Consider the following 20,633-nt stretch of genomic DNA (forward strand, 5'->3'; position numbering starts at 1 on the left):
AACATTGAAAATAGAGAAGAAGCTATGATGGCAACAGAGGAAGTAATGAACTAATATAACTACCAGGCATGCCTAGCTAACATTTTATTTTTTTAAATAGCTAGTTTTCTAGAACCCTCCTCTGTCACTGCAAATAGTAAGCATGCTATTTAAACAATACATATATCATACATGAGGATACATATTATATCTGCTTGGGTATATATCAGAGAAAAGAAACAACCAGGGTAAGTGAGATGAATTAAATTCAAGTCTCAGGAACAATGGTGAAAGCTAAACTAAAAATAGTTATAAGGATTTAAGTCTTAAATTTTCAGAAGTTTGGTGAAAATATTGAATTCCCACTGCTAATGGGCTAGAAATATTTAGGTCAATTTTATGTTAATTTTAAGAGGCAGAGATTCCTTAGCTGCAATCTGACTTACATAATTACAAAGTCACCATAAAGAGTAATAAACACAGGAAAAAAAAGATGTTTGGCAAAAAAGAAGGGGTCTTATTTCTCTGTAAAACGATGAAGATGATGAAACTTTACTTCCTACAAAGCAACTGGCTTTTCTGAAGATGTCTTGAGGTTCTGTGTAGCTTTAAGATCTGTGACCCAAGGAGATAGTTTTATACTTTGTATTTGTATAAATAAAAACATGAATAATTCTTTTGACTAAAATAAACAAAAGAAGAATGGGCCGCAGGTTGAGTAAAATAATCTAATGTAAAATAAATATTTTGGGAAAAATTGCAAATACAGAAGATAATAGTTAAAATATTATAGATTTTTGTTATTTGTATTTACTTTTATATGATGTTATCAATGTAATAAGTTATTTTTTTTGAAATGCCTGGATGTACAACCCTTTAGAAAAGAAAATAGAGTTTCATTTAGTTAACAAATTTTAAATAAAAAGTATATGAGTGAGTTTTGATAGGCTGTTACTGCTGACTAGCAGGACAGAGAAGGGAGTTGGATATGGGAAGCAATGTGTTTATGGAGCATCTTAAGCAAATAGTCATCTCATGCTGCCTTTTCCCCTTTAATTTTCATTTCTTTTTCTTTTTAAATAGAAGTCAGCTATGAGAAACCACACGACTGTGACAACCTTTATTCTTCTTGGATTGACTGATGATCCACAATTACAGGCTGTCATTTTTCTTCTCCTTCTTATCACCTACATGCTGAGTGTCACCGGGAACCTAACCATCATCACTCTCACCCTCCTGGATCCACACCTAAAGACGCCTATGTATTTCTTTCTTCGAAATTTTTCATTTTTAGAAATCTCGTTCACAACTGTATGCATCCCCAAATTTCTTGTCAGTATAGCAACAGGCGATAAGTCCATTTCTTACAACAACTGTGCAGCACAGCTGTTTTTTACTATTCTCTTGGGTGCAGCCGAGTTTTTTCTTCTGGCTGCCATGTCCTATGATCGCTATGTGGCCATCTGCAAACCCCTGCATTACACCACCATCATGAGTGGCAGAGCCTGCAACTTGTTGGTGTTTGCTTCATGGTTGGCCGGTTTCATAATAATTTTTCCACCACTCCTTGTAGGTCTCCAGCTAGATTTCTGTGCAGCCAACACTGTAGATCATTTCTTCTGTGATGTTTCTCCTATATTGCAGCTCTCTTGCACAAACACGGATATAATAGAATTAATGATGCTTCTCTCAGCCATTTTGACGCTCGTGGTTACACTAGTGTTAGTGATTCTCTCCTACACAAACATCATCAGGACTATTCTGAAGATACCTTCTCCTCAACAGAGGAAGAGAGCCTTTTCTACATGCTCTTCTCACATGGTAGTGGTGTCTATTTCCTATGGCAGCTGCATCTTCATGTATGTGAAACCCTCGGCAAAGGAGAGAGTGTCTTTAAATAAAGGGATAGCTCTGCTCAGTACTTCTGTTGCCCCCATGTTGAATCCCTTCATTTACACACTGAGAAACAAACAAGTGAAAGATGCTTTTAAGCACATGATCACAAAGAATTTTTTTCAACGAAGGGAACCGCTTTAGTGAAGTTACTGAGGTTATAAATCAAATAAAACAAGAAGTGCGGGGTGTGTCACAGAGCTCTTCAATTGTTTATATTCAAAATATTATCTATCTTTTGACTTGTGATTCTCATTGTGGCTTGCCTAATCTCCAAAGTCTACCCTCCACTGCTGGACTTCTTCTTCCTCCTCATGCTGAGAGCATATATACAATATATTTCTTGTTTGTAGACAAATTCATTTGTCTGTGTGTGTGTGTGTGTGTGTGTGTGTGTGTGTGTGTGTGTGTGTGTCTAGATTTCCTTTCAAAATTCTCACACAGAAAGACAAAGTGGGACTTAATTTTTTTCTATGTTTCTTTTCACTGTTCTGGAATTCAGAGACCCAATTTGGCATATGTTCTATATAGTATTTAATACATTTCTTAGATTTGAACAGTTAATTTGTTTTTTATTGGTGGGTTCCAAATTTGAAATCTGATTTGTTAGTGTGCTTAGTAGAACTGCACAAATTAATATAGTGGCATTTCTTATGTTACACATTTTGATAGTTTCAAATTTTAACTAAGCTTCAAATTGTGTATTTTTAGAAACAGATTAGAGGCTCCAGAGAGGTCAAAGCGTTATTGACCTTGCAGTTATTAGATAGAACACATCGCTAACACTTAGTGAATGCTTACAATGAGAATGCATTAGCTCCCATCTTCAAAACTGTGTGACAGGTACCATCATGCTCATTTATTAATAAAAATCTAAGGCATATTTAGAGCCTAAGTAACTTGCTGATGACAGAAAAAAATAAACAAAAAAACAAACAAACACATCACTGATGACAAAATACAGTCCTTTGTTGTCCATACATCTTTTACATTTTATTAACAAAATGAAGTGGAAATCTCTTCAATCCCATTGCCATTTAGGAGGAAAATGAAATGAGCTCTTTTAAGAAATTTTCATTAAGTTAAGGAAATGACCTATAAAAAAGTGGTCCTTATAAAATGTAGTATGGTACTTGACTTTTCAAATTAGGTGATTTGAGCTTTAAAAATTAGATATAATGACTGATCTTGTGCAAAACAAAATATTTTTATCCTTTTCCAAATTGTTATACCTCAGTGTGACCAAAAAAAAATTTTTTCTGGCTAAAATAAGTTTCCTTGATAAATATTTATCTAGCACTTGTTTTTGGACAATGTAAATGGTGACCTTATGAATAATTTGCGACTTGTAGGATTATCACTTTTTTGATGTATCAAAATGTTACATAAATTATCCCATACATTTAAAAGAAATACATTCCTTTGTTAGAGTTCAGATTAGCAAGAAATTTAACATAAACTTGGTGAATATTAGTGAAATGTTTAAAATCTATATATCTAACCTTGCAATCCACCTCCACTCTGACAGCTATCAGTGTGTTCTCACAATGCAATATACAGATGATGTATTATAGAGTTGTACAATTGAAACCTATGTAATTTTATTAACCAATGTCACTCCAATAAATTCAATAAAAAAGAAGTAAAAAGATAAAATTATATTTTGAAATAAATAATAAATGGGGCATTGAGAAGAAGTTGAAAGACTCAAATATACATTTCAAATAGGGACCATGTTTGTGTAAGTGGTTTCCATAAAACCATAATAACATGTTAAGAATATTTCATTTGATGGTAAAAATCTATAATAATAAAAGCCTAAGCGACCATTGCAACTGAACGGATGACTGAACAGGCTGCGTGGGGTGACCAGGCCGGCAAGGAGGTTAGTGTGGGGTGGTCAAATGACTGAGCAGCAGGCTGCATGGGGCGACCAGGCTGGCAGGGAGGACAGTTGGGGGCGATTAGACTGTGGGGGGGGGGCAGTGAGGGGCGACTAGGCCATTGGGGGGGCAGGCTGGCAGGGGGGGAAGATAGGGGCAACCAGGCCAGCAGAAGGGGGGCAGTTAGGGGTGATCAGGCAGGCAGGCAGGTGAGCAGTTAGGAACCAGTGGTCATGGATTGTGAGAGGGATGTCTCACTGATTGTGAGAGGGATGTCGGACTCTTAGGGATCGGACCTAAACCGGCAGTGAGGACATCCCCCTAGGGGTCCCAGATTGGAGAGGGTGCAGGATGGGTTGAGGGGACCCCCCCCATGCATGAATTTTATGCACCAGGCCTCTAGTTGACATATAAAAAGGTACCCTTCAACTTCCCTATCTGACTTTCTTTTATTTTTATTTTTAAACATTGAATTTATTGGTTCACAAAACCATACGTATTTCAAGTGTACAACTCAACAACATATCAGCTGCACACTGCATCATGCACCTATTGCCTCAAGCAAAGTCTCTTTCTGTCCCCATTCCCGCCCACTTTGCACACTCCCCAGACCCCTCTCCCCTTTTCCTTTTTAAAAGATCAACTTCTTCTGAAGGCATCAGATATTAAGTTTATAGGCACAAAATTTTCTACTTTATGGAGAACAATTACACTTGAGAAAAATAGTCACAAAATGTTTGACATCTGACATATGCCAGAATTCCTCACATTTCATGTGGATATTCTTGCCGAATCTCAGGTTGTTCCCAAATGCAATTATGTGAAATATTTATTCTACATTTCTATGTTATTTTTCTTTTTAACCAAATATTCATTATATGTGAATGTAAAGTCTATTTAGTTCTTGTTATGTTTGTTAAGTAGATAAATATATAAGTAATTTAATATAGATAAAAGACTATAATATCTTCCCTTTTCCTTTATATCCAAAATAATTATGAATATCTTTTGAAAATTCATAAATATATTTATTAGATTTAACCACTTACACTGCACAGCCCCCTTTTCATCATTCATTAGTAGGCTGTATATAAATAAATAAGAGAAAATGCAAAAGAGGAAACCCCAGGCTTAAGGTATAATGAGAAATAATTAGAAGAATTAATTTTCTACTTAATTTGCAATAAATCAGGTGTTTCTGAATACATTTTTACTTTTGTTAATAGCAAAGATAAGCATGTATTATATATGAACCTATGATTCTCAAATTGTGTTAGACTTTTAAAAATATTAAAATCCCATTTGTGCATCTATTGCTGCCATCTCTGATGTTCCTTTTTATTCTGCAACTTAAAGATAAATTGTTACCAGGTTGTGTTTCACTAATATATATTGAGTAAGTGTTAAGTAAAGTTGGACTGAAGGCAAATCTATTGTTTCTTAAATATTCTCTTGTCTTTGATCTATGACTTAGCCTCCACATTGCTGTTGGAACACTTTCTAAGATACAAATTGCTCATGGCACTTTCCTCTAAGAAAAATTTTAACGTTATTTTTATTGTTGACACTATTACAGATGTTCCTATTGCCCACACTTTTGCCCACCTCCACCCAGCTCCCCATCCCCTTCCCTCTGACCATCAGCACACCATTGTCTGTGTCTATGTGTTATACTTATATGTTCTTTGGCTAATCCTTGCTAAGAAGTTTTTAAAGGCTTTATATTGCTTACAAAATAATGTTCAAACTCCTCAACTGTTTTCATAATCTAGCCATTTCTGTTTCATTTCTTATCTCTTCCAATTAGGAATCCTATGCTTTGATCATATTCCATAGCAAAACGTGTTGAAAAATTGTACACTGTCACATATGTAGAGTGCATACTCTTTGCCCAGGTCTTCTCTGCTTGTTTGTAAAATACGTCAAGTCTCAGTTAAAGTTGATTAACATGGAGTCTCCTCTGGAAGACTCTGATCGACAAGGCCATGGTAGATACTTCATACTCAAAGTTTCATGGTATTTATATCAACTCTCAGTAGTGCTATTACAACACATGCAATTACCTATATTTCTTTCTTGCAGTAGACTCTATTTTCTCAATAGCAAAACCTACATCTTACTATTTCTACATTCTTATCATTTAAACCACTGCCTAGAGAAGAATAAATAAATAAATGAAGTGATGAATGATAAGAAATAAGAACAGTTAACATGTTCACTAATAAAATAAGAATCAAATGTGGCATTTGATGGAGATTAATATAATTCAACCGATGTTGCTATTTAATAAGTGGCAAGATCAGAGCCTCTCTTTGTTTTCAAAAACAACTGACATTAGGCTTTGAGATAAATTTATTTATCATAGCATGAAAATGCCATGATTTGCTGATCATTACTGAAGCTAAGAATTTAAAACCCTAAGCTTGTCATTTTCTTTCTGTAGATTCTTAGTGTGGTTAGAAGTTTACTTCCCGGCTGGTAGCACTTGTAGTGATTGTATTTTATATGCTTATCATATGGCTCTGTGTGACCTACATTCAGTTGATAAAGGTCAGTCTTTAATGCCATGTTCTTTCCAAATGATGATGTAAGTAACTCTGTCAATACTTGAAGCCATGGACTTCTAACATTCTCATCTTCTTATGGTCACAATATTGCCTTCAGAAGGTCAGATAACTGATTTCAAAATCCCCCCATTAAGGGTATATTTTATGTAACCCGCAGTGCAGGAATGATATTTTTTAGAGTATTTCCATATATCCTGTTTTAGCTCTTGTTTTGGATTATTTTCACAAGATAATTTTATATTATTTAGTCTTTGGTAGATAGAGAAAACAGCATATTTCTTCCCTGACCAGTATTACAAAGAACTGTCTCTCAATGTGGCAAGGTTGGGCAGATTTGCTAGTAATATTGTCAGTCTCTTAAGTTTCGCATTCCTCAACTGTGACATGAACTGATTATATATGTGCAGCATCCAGTGGGTCCTCTTTACATTGCCCCTGCTGGGGATTAGGAGACAAGTGGAACTGAGCTAACATGAAACTCATTCAACCTCCTGTGCTGTAATAACATTTATTGTCTTTGACTCATGAGTCTTGTGCTTTTTGCCAGAATCTATGAAACTGTGGCTGGCTGACCCATTAAAGCCCTTGCAGTTCTGGGCTGTTTTGCTGTAGGGGATGACTTGCTGGAAGAGGAGGGCACAAGGGCCTCCCATGGGCAAAGTTAGGGATAGGAAAGGCTCCTTATATCCAGTTGTATATTTTCTTGCACAAGTGCTGAGTGAGGAGGATAAGGGTGCCCCAGTGTCACAACAGTCAATGAGGCCAAGGGCAAGGAAGTAGGATTGAAACTAGCTGCCTGAGCACTCCTTTTGGTTGTTGCTCACTCCTTTGTAGGAAGAAGGAAGGGCCACAGCCTCCCCGCACCTGGCGTTGGGTGTAATGCAATATCCGATGTTTGTATGACCCACAAGCAAACATCTGACGACTCATAATGAAAAGTCATTATGCCCATGACTTCTAGTTTTAACTCCAACATGTGAAGTGCTTGAAAGTTATCACTCCCAAATGTATGACCAAAAAGCTGGACAACTGTGAATGACTACTTTTCTCATACCCATTAGAGAACTAAGGATGCAGGGAGAAACTGCTGCCCTGAAATGTGGACAGACTTGCTTCCAGGGAGTCACAGGTGAAATCTGCTTACTTGGCATAGAAACCCCTGCAACAGTAATCAAGTATCAACACTTAAATACTATGTTGGATGAACTCTAGAGCATGAATGTGGATAAGAATGAGAGACACTCCTAGCGGCCACAATATTAAGGGAGACCCAACAATTTTATGAGCTTTACCTCAAAAAAACCAAAAAAACAAAAAAAAAAACTGCTCCAGATTCTCATGGTGAGTCTTTGGGAAAACAACAACAACAACAACAACAACATCAACCCTTGTGCTTTTTGGCAAGGGAAGTGAAGATTAATCACTGTGAAGTATACCTGGAGCCTTCTCCATAGCAAAGGACCATTGTCCAGAGGAAAAGAATTTGCTAGTGTCTGTGGACAAAGGGCATCCTCTCACTCTGCTCTGTCACCTAATAGGGGGCAGAGCATAGTCAATGGGTGCCATGCCTTCAAGGAACTAGATTGAGCATGCTGCAGGCAGGGAAAGGAGTAGAGGCCAGTGAAGGAAAAAGATAAACCACTGGAGAAATGCTTGTGAAAGTCAGAGCCCAGGGACAAAGGCTCACTAAAAGGCCAGTATTTAATTGGAAGATCAAAGAATGTTTTTTTATTATAGGAGAAAAATGTTCTTCCATTACTAGTGGGGGGGGGTGGTTCTTGGGGTACTGCGGGAAGAGCATTTCTGGAGGATGAGATAAGATAAAGCTTTATTTTTGTGGAATGATACCCCTGAGTTTCCAAAGCCCCATTTCCCTTAGTCCAGTCATAGAAGAAGTATCTCTGGGGTTTCTGTAAAGCTACAATCAGAGCCAGTGTCCAGCGCTTCCTTCATATGTTGGAGCTGGGCCCATTCAGCATCAGGCTAGTTACATTAGTCCATGTGTGTGGGGTTCCCATGGCCATGTGCCATGTGAGCGGATGCAGAGAAGCAGGAGCAAAAGAGCCCCACAAGCCCAGAGTCACATGAGTCCCAAGAAAGCCATAGAGTTAACTCCTTTGTTTAGGGGGTTATGTGTCCCAAATCCTCATGCCTTTGCAGGCCATTCCCATTCTGGCAACTCTCTCTGTCCCCAGGTATGATTGACAGCAAGCACATTCCAGGTGTCCCCCCAGTTTCCTAGCATGGGTCTATCTTCCCTTTGTCCAGTCCCCTCCCCCAATATTTGGCAGGGAACATGCCTATAATGTCTGGCCTTTTCTCTGCTCCTTTCCTGTTATTTATAACTTGCTAATTACAACAGTATCACTCTGGCTCCCTCACACATTACCACCTCACCAACAGAGGATCCAGGATAAAGCAGTGAATTATAGTTGAAAGGTTTTAAGACTCAGGCTCATTCCAGAGAAGGAGTTCTTACAAAAACACAAAGTCAAAAGGGGAAAGAAAATAAGGACAGTAGAGAATGTAGAAGCCTCTGGCACATATAGCTACAGAAAACATTAAACCCAGCTCAAGTCCTAGAGATAATAACATAAACCCTCACACTGAAGGCCTATTTATCTCCATTCCTTTGGTGACACAGAATGTCCAGCTTTTCTCAAAAAGTACAAGTGCTAGGAGCAGAAATAGAAGAGTGGAGACCGGCTATAATTACAAGAAATATTAATCATGCTCTGTGAAATATTAATTAGGCTCTGTTAACTCTACTTGTTCTGTTCTGATTAGAGATAGCACATTCTAACCTGGCTGGGAGTTGAACGCCCGTGGACATAGGAGTTAACCTCCTTTCCCAAGAACTGACTATCATCATGGAAAGATTAACAACATTGTTGCTGAAACAATCGAGTCCTAGAGGTGCCTTCCCTTTGTGACCCTCCACCCCCCAATCCGTATTGCCTCTAACCATTATACCTTGTCTGCTTCCCGGTGCCTGTAATTCCCACTTTCCCATGTAACCTTTGTCCTTCTACCCAATAGAAGCAGCTGCCTTATGGGGATGGGGTAGAGCAGATTTTAGTGGCTAACCTGCTGCTCTCCCATACTGCCAGCATTATTGGAATAAACATTCATGTATTATTCAACCCTGCCTCTCCTTAATGTGCTCAGGTCAACTGTTTGCCCAGTTTCATTTCTGGCGACTCTGGTGGAACCACAAAATGTCTGTGTGTGTGTGTGGGGGGGGGGGGGGGTGGGTGGGGGTGGGGCGGGGGGGGGTAGGGAGGGACTCCTCCGGGTTGAGTTGCAGAGATCCCATTTGCTGCTTGCACTTGGGGTTCTTGGGGCTGAGGCCTGGACTCTTTTATTCACAACTGTCAGGAATTTTCCTGTTTTGAGTCCCAGCTACAGCCTCAGTCATCCCTGTCATCTCACCTAAGACCTAAGTTGAACTGAGTGTTCTATAATTCTGTAACGAGGGGCATCTGTTGTATGTTGCTCCCCCATCTGTTGTGAGCCTGATCAGCTCCTGGTTGCCAGTGGCCTCTCAAGGTCCTTGCCTGGTCTCCACATCCAATCCTGATGAGCTTAGGATGGAGACAGGGCCCTGCATGGCCAAGGGCATTCTTTTAAGTGTGACTAGAGAATTATAAAATAATGGTGCACTTAGCTTGAGGTACAATATTTTCTGCCAGGCTAAATTGTCCATCTCATATTCCCACATTTTATTATTAACTAACATAAACTTTACTTTTTCTTTCAAATCTTTGTCTGGGATTTCAAGGCATAAATGTGTGGTAGGTCACACATATATTAGGGAAATGTATACTGAATTCTCTGGAGACATAGTAAAAACTAATTTTTTAAAATAAATATTTATACTTACAAGTAATTTTGTGCCTGGGGAGAACACTTCTATAACAACATATAAATTGGTTTGCTTTGGGAAATGGTGTTCAAGAATCTCATATCCACATGAGAATTCTTTGTAATCTAGATAATTTTTCTTTAGAGCACAGAAAACATAAATCTACATGGGATCAAGTGTTGATTAATCTGTAATACTTAGAATATTCAACACATAATTGTAAATTTCAATTCCCTAGCCTAAAAATCTGTAATAAAATAGGTAATCAAACTCTTTCCAAAGTAGGGGCTAAAAAAATCATAGATTGTAGAATAGAATGAAATCCATTTAGAAAATGGAACACTGGTGTGTTCTGTTCAGCTGATGATAAGAGATCTAAGTATTGAAACAGAGACTTTTTGTCAGAATAAATCTGTGGGTATATCTTATTTTAAAAGGTGTTTAAGTTTGTAAGTGTTTTTAGTAGACTTGAAAAGATGAAAACAATATTTCTCAAAAGTAATGGCAATGTTTCCTGGTAGATTTATTTTATCTCACATTTGTTCTATTTTAAACTTTAACCTTATTTCCTCCTCAACCTTTTAAATTTTAAGGTAGGGAAAATGGTGAAGACAAATGAAATATAATGAATGTTTAGTATTGAAATCCTTTTTCATTTTGAAATCTATCTAATATTGACAGTATCTAATACAAAGAAATATACCTGCATTCATAGGCCTGACTTCTAATGGTTTCATTTTTTCAACTTTGTTGTTGTTTATGTTACAGTGTTTGTTGGGAGATAGTTGGTGTGCACAATTGTTGAAGTTGGACAAAGAAATGATTTGACGTGATAAAATTCTTATTTGGGTGATTTAAATATAACTTTTCTACAGTGTTGCCATTATGGTAAGTTGTGTAAATGAGGAAAATTTTGTAACAGGCAGCTTCACAATTATCTGCATGTGGAAGGAATGTCCAGGGAGAAAGGCTAGTTTGTTTTCACTCATAAATGTCTATATATTAAACATACATGATTTTGATAATAAAACTCTAATAATTTTCTTTAATGAAATCATGCATGTAGTCTTCACTTTATCTCTGTTCAGGCTGTTTCCTCTCTAAGAAATGAATACCTTCTCTCATTTTTTAATATTCTATGACCTAACTTTAAATCCAACTTTCCTCCTGTGAACTCATCTAGATATTATTGGAACCAACGTTTATTTGTCCATAAAAGTTGATTTTTATTTTTATACATGCCTTTTTAATGATAATTCATGTTTTAAATAAGTTAGAAATAATAATTTTTGTATTCTCAAAAAGAAAACATTATTTAATCACAAGACCTTAATCATTTTATGTGGTAGATGATGAAGATACTGAGCAAAGAAATTTTCCTTAGCGATATGGTTAAACTTTTTTATTTTAAAGAAATAAGCTAGAATCTGGCCCATAGTATTTTGTACAAAATGCTGTACTTTTAAGGAGACAACTTTGGAAATCTTAATGCTGATGTCCAACTTACTAGCTGTGCAAAATGAACAATCTGTCTCACTTAATATATGCCTCATGTTGAGACTAGTCATCTATACATATTTCTTTAACTGTGTGTTTGCCAAACATTTGAATAGTTTTATGATAAGAAAATATATACGTCTTAAAATTTGTGTCACACTATTCTGTGATTTATTATGTGTTTGAAATTTGCCAAATAATTCTCTTCTCTTTCAGGCTATGATGATCTCAAAACTGTTTATGTTTCAGTCTGTATTTTAGACAAAGAACAAAAAGGTAAGTATAAGAAAGGCAAGCAGAAGGAGAGAAGTTGCATTGGTAAATAGTTCCTCTTTACAATTTTTACTTACTAATTTACGTATTGTTAATCTTCTTTTTACTTTTCCCCTCAAATTCACTATCCTATCTCTCAAAAACCTTACCTCTCTAGGTTTCCATAAAGCTTTATCTTTGTTCTTATCTTTCTCTTTACTCCTTTCATCTCATATGATTTAATGAATCCATATTTATATGCTTATCTCTGCATCTTTTTTTAATTAAAAATTTTAAAATTGTTTTTAGAGAGAGAGAGAAGAAGGGTGAAAGAAATATTGATTTGTTGTTCCACTTATTTATGCATTCCTTGGTTGATTCTTCTATGTGCTGCCCTGACTGGGGATTGAACCCCCAAACTTGGTGTATTAAAATAACACTCTAACCAACTGAGCTACCTAGCCCGGGCGATTTCTCTCTGCTTTTATATTCCTTATTCTCACTCTTTACTAAACAAAACTGTAGTTTCTTCTTACACAGACTGACATTACCAGACTGTGCTTGCTGATTTTGTTTTGGGGTACAAATTGGTAAATGCTGGGTTACAACAGAGATTGAGGGGATGGAAATACTATTGAGAACAGAATTTCTTCCCCCAATACCTCCTAATCACTTACCTGGAATTGGATCTCATTAACCATGAAAATAAATGAGACAAGAATCAGGCATTTGAATTTACTTAGTTGAGTAAAATAGTAAAATGTATACTAAACCTGTTTATTGATGATGGCTAGGTTTGTGGTAAATGTATGTGTGGGGCAAATTATGAGCTTATAGTGACATCATTTTGATTCCAGCATGAAAATTTCTTATTCAGACAGGAAATGGCATGCCACCCGACTCTTGCATAATAACAAAAGAGTAAAACCATTTCCCTATGCTTTGAAAATCTCTCTAATCTCTCTAATTTACCCACATAAAAACAATCAACAATTACTATTGCTATATAGGTTATTCTCTAGTACAATTTTCAACTACAGTTTTAACTACTTTTTTACTGCCCCGCCCCCCAAAAAAAATAAACATTTAAAAAAAGTAAAAGAGCAATGCATTTTTCTATCTGAAATATCCGTTTGCTAACTTTGGTTTCAACGTTAATTATCATGGTTATTTTTCCATTGGGACCATCATTTTCTTCTTTTTCCCTATTCAGATATAGCAAGTAGAGTAATGGGAAATCATACGAGAGTGACAGTGTTTATCCTAGCAGGTTTGACTGATGACCCACAATGGAAAGTTGTGTTATTCATCTTCCTGCTTCTCATTTACATGCTAAGCATCACTGGCAATCTGATCATCATCACACTCACCCTGGTGGATATTCACCTCAAGACCCCCATGTATTTTTTCCTTCGGAATTTTTCCTTTTTAGAAATCTCCTATACTAGTACGTGCATTCCTAAATTTTTGGTTACTATGGCAACAGGGGACAAAACCATTTCCTATAGTTGTTGTTTCACTCAGGTGTTTTTTGCCTTCCTTTTTGGAGCATCTGAATTTTACTTGCTGGCAGCTATGTCCTATGATCGCTATGTTGCCATCTGTAAGCCCCTGCATTACACAGTCATCATGAGTAATAAAATCTGCACACAATTTGTCCTCAGTTCTTGGCTTGCTGGTTTTTTGGTCATCTTTCCACCGCTCATCTTAGGCCTGGACCTTGACTACTGTGCCTCCAATATTATTGAGCATTTCTACTGTGACACTACTCCTCTTATGCAGATCTCCTGCACAGACACACAGACTCTTGAGCTGATGGGATTCATCTCAGCTTTGGTGACACTCGTGATCACATTGATAATGGTGATAATATCATATGCCTTTATTGCCTTGACCATTTTAAGATTCCCTTCAACTAGTCAGAGGAAAAAAGCTTTTTCAACATGTTCTTCTCACATGATTGTGATATCCCTTTCTTATGGCAGCTGTATTTTCATGTATGTTAATCCATCAGTCAAACAAAAGATATCTTTTTCCAAGGGAATTTCCGTGCTCAATACTTCAGTTGCGCCACTTTTGAATCCTTTCATCTACACTTTACGGAACCAACAAGTGAAAAAAGCCTTCATGATTATGATCCACAGGGTTATTTTTTTCTCAAAGAAATGAATGTCCTATTGCACTCTCTATACAAAAAAATGAACAAAGGAGCCCCTAATGATAACAGAATATCTAATAGTATCTTCCATACATAGTTTCTCCTTGTTTCCCTTTCTTTTCTAGGATGTTTACCTTTATCTCTTTGAAGCTGTATTTTCACAGAAATCATTGTTCTACATTAATTTTCTTTACTTTCTTTAATAGAGATACTTTTTCTGACCTCACTTTCTTTCCCTCTGGACTTGTAAAAGAAATTGAACTAAATTTTTAATCTGTCTTTTTCGGTCTTTCAATTCTAATTAGTCAAGACTATGAAATGTTATTTAATTTGAATTATATTTAATGTTGTGTGCAATGCAAAGTTTACTACTGTACTTTATTCGTGATCATTGGTAACCTATTTAATACTAATATTCATTTATATTTTCTGTAATACTACTGATTTATTGATGCACTTTCTATTTAAAATAATTAAAAGGAAACTGTAACAGATTTGCAAGAGTGTTTATGCTCATCTTTGAAAATGTTTGTTTATTAAAAATATGATTGTTGTTTTAAAGTACATTTCATAAAACTAGTTATTTAAAAGAAATATTTGAAAAATAGCAAAGAAATGAAATAACAGATAGGTAGGAAGAAAACTACATAAGGTATTAGTATTAAATTATTTTTCTTTCTTTAGTAATAAATTAACTCATCTGTAATAGTATCAATAATCCTATAAAAAGCCTAATGTGCTAAGTGTCCCGTCATCAGGTCATCTGTTCAATGAATCAAAGCATAATATGCTAATGATATGCTAAGGCCACTCAACCACTCGCTATGAAGTGCACTGACCACCAGGGGGCAGACAGTCAACCGGTTGACAAGTCGCTATGATGTGCACTGACCACCAGGGGTAGACACTCCAACCAGTAGGTTAGCTTGCTGCTGCAGGGGTCTGGCCAAATGGGACTGATTGAGATGGGCTGGACACGCCCTGGATCCCTCCCAAGGTTCCTCCCCGGCTGGTCAACCTCCCGCGTCTCTCCCCAACCCCAATTGTGCACCAGTGGTGTCCCTCAGTCTAGCCTGCGCCCTCTCGCAATCTGGGCTGAGGGACCTACCCACCACCACTGAGTGCACGAATTTCATGCACTGGGCCTCTAGTAAAAATATATTTTAAAATAATAATTAATCTTAGCTTATTGTAATGTTTTTAATTTATAAACTTTTTTAAAAAACCTTGTAAGCCAAAAATACACTATGAATATTCCTCTGTATTAATGAAAAGCTTTTGGTGTTGTTAGTTTTTTAAATTTTATTAAATGTATTGGGGTGACATTGGTTAATAAAATTATATGGGCTTCAAGTGTACAATTCTATGACATTTCATATGTATATTGCATTGCGTGTTCACTACACAAAGACAAGTCTCCTCCTGTCACCATATATTTGAACACCATTTTTTTCTTTGTTTTTTTTTAAATTTCTTTATTGATTAAGGTGTCGCATATTTGTCCTCATCCCCCCATTCCCATCCCCCACCCCTCCCTACGGATGCCCCCACCCCCCTGTTGTCGTTAACCATTGGTTAGGACTCCAGTCAACTCATTAACAAGTGACATTCTAATTATTTATTTATATTGCTATAAAATTAAGTGACCTATAAAATTATTGAGGTTATGGATTTCACCTTCTTTCTTGCATTTACCCCACTGTACTCTCTGCCACCCAGCAGAGTATATTGACCATTTATAATGATAATTAAGTACAATTAAATATCAGATTAATAAAGTAATACATAATTGGCATGACACTATATTAGTATCAAACTCATCACCATCAACAAAACCCCTTAATATTACCTAAAACCCAATTCACATTAAAATTTCCCAGTTGTATCTATTGTGTATATGTTTACATATGTGTGTGCATATAGACTGGTTATTTGTCCTTTAGAATACCCCACATTATGAATTTGATTTATTGCTTTCTCTCTATGTAAACCTTATTGCATTATATCCTTAAGCACACACCTAGTGATGCCATAAATATCATTGGCTACATGTAGTAGCTTCTTCCCATTTCCCCTATCTAAACGGTTAACGTTTTTAATAAATGTTGCCATTTGTTATTTCCTTAAGTGTTTTGTTATTTAATTAGGTGTTGAAAAATGCTTATTTTCCAATTTAATTTTTTATTCTTTATGTGTATTCCAGAATTATTCTATTCAAGAAACTTAATTTACCTAATTACATTTATTTAATTACTCTAAAGTTATTTAAATAAGAGAGGAAAAATAAATGTGTCTTTCTATGTATTTATCTGGCACCTTAGTAACCACAAATGTTTACAATATGTTTTCTTTTTTCATGAATTCATGGATTTCCATATATTTCAGGTATGAGACAAAGAATAAAGTTCAATTATAACTTATAAATATCCAATTGCTTGGACTATATTTGCTGAGGACTGTTCTATAGCCACTGAGACACCAGAGCAGAACTCTTTTTTTAAAAATATTTTTTATTGAGTTTTTACAGAGAGGAAGGGAGAGGGACAGAGAGTTAGAAACATCTATGACCAACATCAATCAGCTGCCTCTTGCACGCCCCTGCTGGGGATGTGCCCACAACCAAGGTACATGTCCTTGTCCGGGATCGAACCTGGGACCCTTCAGTCCACAGGCCGACGCTCTATCCACTGAGCCAAACCGGTTAGGGCCAGAGCAGAACTCTTGACACAGAAAACAATAAATACAAAGTCAATTATTTGAGAAGGTAAATATAATTAATGTATCTCTAGTTAGAATTATCAGAGAAAAAAATGACACGGTACAAATTACTGATTTTAAAGTTTATAAATTTGATATTAGGGACAAAATTTTTATCTTCTACTTTTCTAGGTTCTTCTGACTGGTCAAATTATTAAAATGACATGAGATAGATTAACAGGATAAAATAAAATTTAATTTTATATATACATACAGGCTATGAGGCCTATAGGCAGTAGAACAATTGAGGCTTATATATTCTTCTAAGCTAAGGAGGAATGGGTTGGGGCCTTGGACTTCAAAGAGGAGGAAGATAATTTACAAGGAGATGAGAACAAGTGTTTGGTAAGGAAATATTTTGTCCTGCCATATGGAGAAGTCTTTCTTATGTAAAAGAAAGTAATCTTTGGTACTAGCTGCCTTCCTGGTGCAGACTTTATATATGAGTTATTTTAGGCAGAAAAGAAGGGTGTTAAAACCTCTCCTGGAGTTTGTTGGGCCTTGATTGTCCTCAGCTCAAAGTAATTCACATGCCAAATGGCACTTTCTGAGGTGAACTGCTCTGAACCCCATCACTACTATAAACACATTTATGCTAAAAAGAATGATTTTTTAATAAATGGACAGAATCCTTGTAAAACACAAATGAATAAAGCTCTCAATAAAAAATATAAAACCTGTATAGCCTTATATCTGTTAACATAGTTGATATGTAATTTAAAACCTTACTACAAAAAAAACAACAACAACTAAAAAAAGAAAGAGATCTAGACTTAGATGGCTTCCCTAGTGAATTCTACCAAAAATCTAAAAAAAAAAATCAATTATATACAGTCTTTCCATAAATTGAATAGAAGAGAATCCTTTGACATTATTGTTTAGCTAGTAGTTTCAATGTTAATGCAGAGAAGCATGCCTCATCTCCCCTGGTTGCTGCTGGGGGTGGAGTTCTTGCAATATCTCAAGAAAAGGAATTTTCTAGGACTCGCAAGGAAGGATGCAATATGGTAGAAAGCTTTATTTCTGTGAAATTCCAGCCTTTGTTTTCCAAAGTCCCATTTCCCTTCGTCCAGTAATGGGAGAAGTGTAGTTGGGGGTTCATTAGAGCTACAACCAGGGTCAGTGGCCAGAATCTCCATTCCATGTAGCAGCCAGGTCCAGTTCAGCATCAGGTTAATTCAAGTCCATTAGTCCATTGCATGTGCAGGGGAGTGCGCCCCCTGCAACAGGAGTTCCAAGAGGACCAAGAGCCAAGAGCCAAGAGAGGGAAATTTCCTTTGTTTACAAGTTTAAATACCCAGCTTCCCACCCTTGCAGTGGCCCTTGTTTTGGCCAATTACTTGTCCCCAGATGTGATTGACAGACAAGGATCTTCCCACCTCACCTAGACCTTACTGGGCATGTGTCCAAAGTGCTTTTGTCCAGTCTCTTCCCATATTGATCAGCGGGGAACAAACTTTGAGAGTGTAAAATTAGCAAAGCATGCCTATATTATCCAGTCTTCCCTTTACTCCTTTCCTGTTAAATAATAACCAGATTATTACAACATTATCATTTCCACCTTAGAGAATTTAAGAAAGAAGTGCAAAGTAAGCATAAAGCAGCTGGAGGGAAAGATATAATAAATATCATAGCAGAATCAAATGGAATTAAAAACAGAAAAAAGGCCAACAAATAAAAATCAATGAAACCAAAGATTTTTTTAAAAAATGATTAATTAAATTGATAAATATCTAGTAATGCTAACCAAGGAAAACGAGAAAATACACACACTGCTATCAGGAATGAAGGATAATGCATAACTATGATTCCACAAACATTAAAAGGAAAATAAAGGAAAGTTACAAACAATAATATTCTCATAAGTTTGATAACTTAAATGAAAGGGACTAATTTCTAAAACATATAAAAAACCAAAATTCATGGAAGAAAACATGAATATCTCTGTATCTATTAAAGAATTTTAATTTATAGTTAAAATTCTTCTAAAAATAAAACTCCAGTTTTAATTGGTTTCACTGGTAAATTCCATTAAACTTGTAAGGACGAAATTATACCAAATCTGTACAACTCTTCTAGAAATCAGAAGAGTAGAGAAAATTTACTAACTTTTAAAATAAGACTAACTACCTAATTTGAAACCAAGAATAATAAATTAAAGAAAATTTTAGCCTAATATCTCTAAACATAGATGGAAAAATTCTTAATAAAATTCTATTAGTAATTCAAATATAGCAATACTAGAGACCCAGTGCACAAAATTAGTGCATGTGCCGGGGGGGGGGGGGGGGGGATGTACCTCAACCCGGCCTGCACCCTCTCCAATCTGGGACATCCCTCTCACAAGCTGGGACCACTGGCTCCTAACTGCTCCCCTGCCAGCCTGATCACCCCCAACTGCCCACCCTTGCCATCCTGATTGCCCACAACTGCCCTCCCAGACTGGTTTGATTGCCCCTAACTGCTCTCCCCTGCCAGCCTGATTGCCCCTAACCACTTCTGCCTGCCAGCCTGGTTGCCCCTAACTGCCCTTTCCTGCGGTCCTGATCGCCCCCAACTTCCCTCCCCTGCTGCTACTCGCCTCCTCCACCAGGACCTGCCTCCTCTGCTCAAGGTGGCAGCGACACTGGGTCTGGCCTCCTCCACGCCGTGCAGAGCTGAGGGACCCTCAGGTCTCACCAGGCGGAGTGGCCGTCGGGCCAGGTCTCCACTGTGTGTGCGGCCATCTTGTGACAACATCACATGAGGGCATGGCGTAAAGGCAGGACACTACCTAGGCTTTTATTATTTGGGATGTATAAAGGATAACACATCATAATCAAGTTTGATATTATGTACCTTTCAGTAGACATATAAATATAAATTAAGTAAACCAAAGCTCAACTTTAGGTAGCTATTTCACAGAAAAGGGTATATATACAACTGCAATAGAAAAAGATAAAAGAACAAACTTTTAGAAGAGCAAAGAATAGAAAGCATCTAATTCTTGTTTTGCAACCAAGGAAGATTTCAAAGATTACATGACATTTAGATAAAACCTTAACAATGTGTGTGTGTGTGTGTGTGTGTGTGTGTGTGTGTGTGTGTGTGTGCTGAGAGACGAGAGAGAGAGAGAGAGAAAGAGAGAGAGAGAGAGAGAGAGAGAGAGAGAGAGAGAGAGAGAGAGAGAGATGCATAGCAATCACAAGAAATGGTGAACAATTTGATAAGATCAGAGCAACGCTTGCACAAGACCTAGGTTCCAGAAACCATGCTCTGCACTCAGATAATTCTTTAAGAGAAATAACTGTCCAAAACAATTATTTTCTTGAACATTAATGGAAATGTTCTATAATTTTCTATTCAATTTATTAGCCACTAGACACATTTGACTATTGAGTTCCTGAAATATTATTAATATGACTACCTAGTTTGTTTAAATTCATTTGTATAAGGATGAATTTGTATTTTATTTAATTCATATTTAAATTTAAATGTCTAGAAAGAATGCTATCTATTTAGCAAGTAAAATATGATTACTGTGACAAAGATGAATCACAGGGCATTATGGAAACATATAAATGTTTGAGAAAATCAGAGAATGAAGAATACAGTCATAAAAAGAATAAATTTAAAGTAGAATTATTTTTTTTTAATTTCTTTATTGATTAAGTTATTACGTAAGTGTCCTTATCCCCCTATTACACCCCCCCCCCCACCGCCCCACTCATACCCTCCATTGGTTAGGCTTATAAGCATGCATACAAGTCCTTTGGTTGATCTCTCCCCCTTACCCCCACCTT

At 36.6% G+C, this 20,633-nt stretch overlaps 2 protein-coding genes across 2 annotated transcripts; both read left to right on the plus strand.

Annotated features, from left to right (window-relative positions):
* Positions 1-1,071: 1,071 nt before the first annotated feature.
* On the plus strand, positions 1,072-2,016 carry LOC307101049 (olfactory receptor 6C74; the record flags this gene model as incomplete). The annotated part of the gene is made up of 1 exon (XM_079773776.1): positions 1,072-2,016. The coding sequence occupies one exon, from the start codon at positions 1,072-1,074 to the stop codon at positions 2,014-2,016; it is 945 nt and encodes a 314-aa protein (XP_079629902.1).
* An 11,150-nt stretch (positions 2,017-13,166) lies between these two features.
* Positions 13,167-14,105, plus strand: LOC307101496 (olfactory receptor 6C74-like; the record flags this gene model as incomplete). Its single annotated transcript, XM_079774489.1, has 1 exon — positions 13,167-14,105. One exon carries the CDS (start codon positions 13,167-13,169, stop codon positions 14,103-14,105), a length of 939 nt encoding a protein of 312 aa, XP_079630615.1.
* Between the last annotated feature and the right edge of the window lie 6,528 nt (positions 14,106-20,633).

The sequence above is a fragment of the Cnephaeus nilssonii genome (assembly GCF_951640355.1).
Source record: "Cnephaeus nilssonii genome assembly, chromosome: 6".
Taxonomy (NCBI): domain Eukaryota; kingdom Metazoa; phylum Chordata; class Mammalia; order Chiroptera; family Vespertilionidae; genus Cnephaeus; species Cnephaeus nilssonii.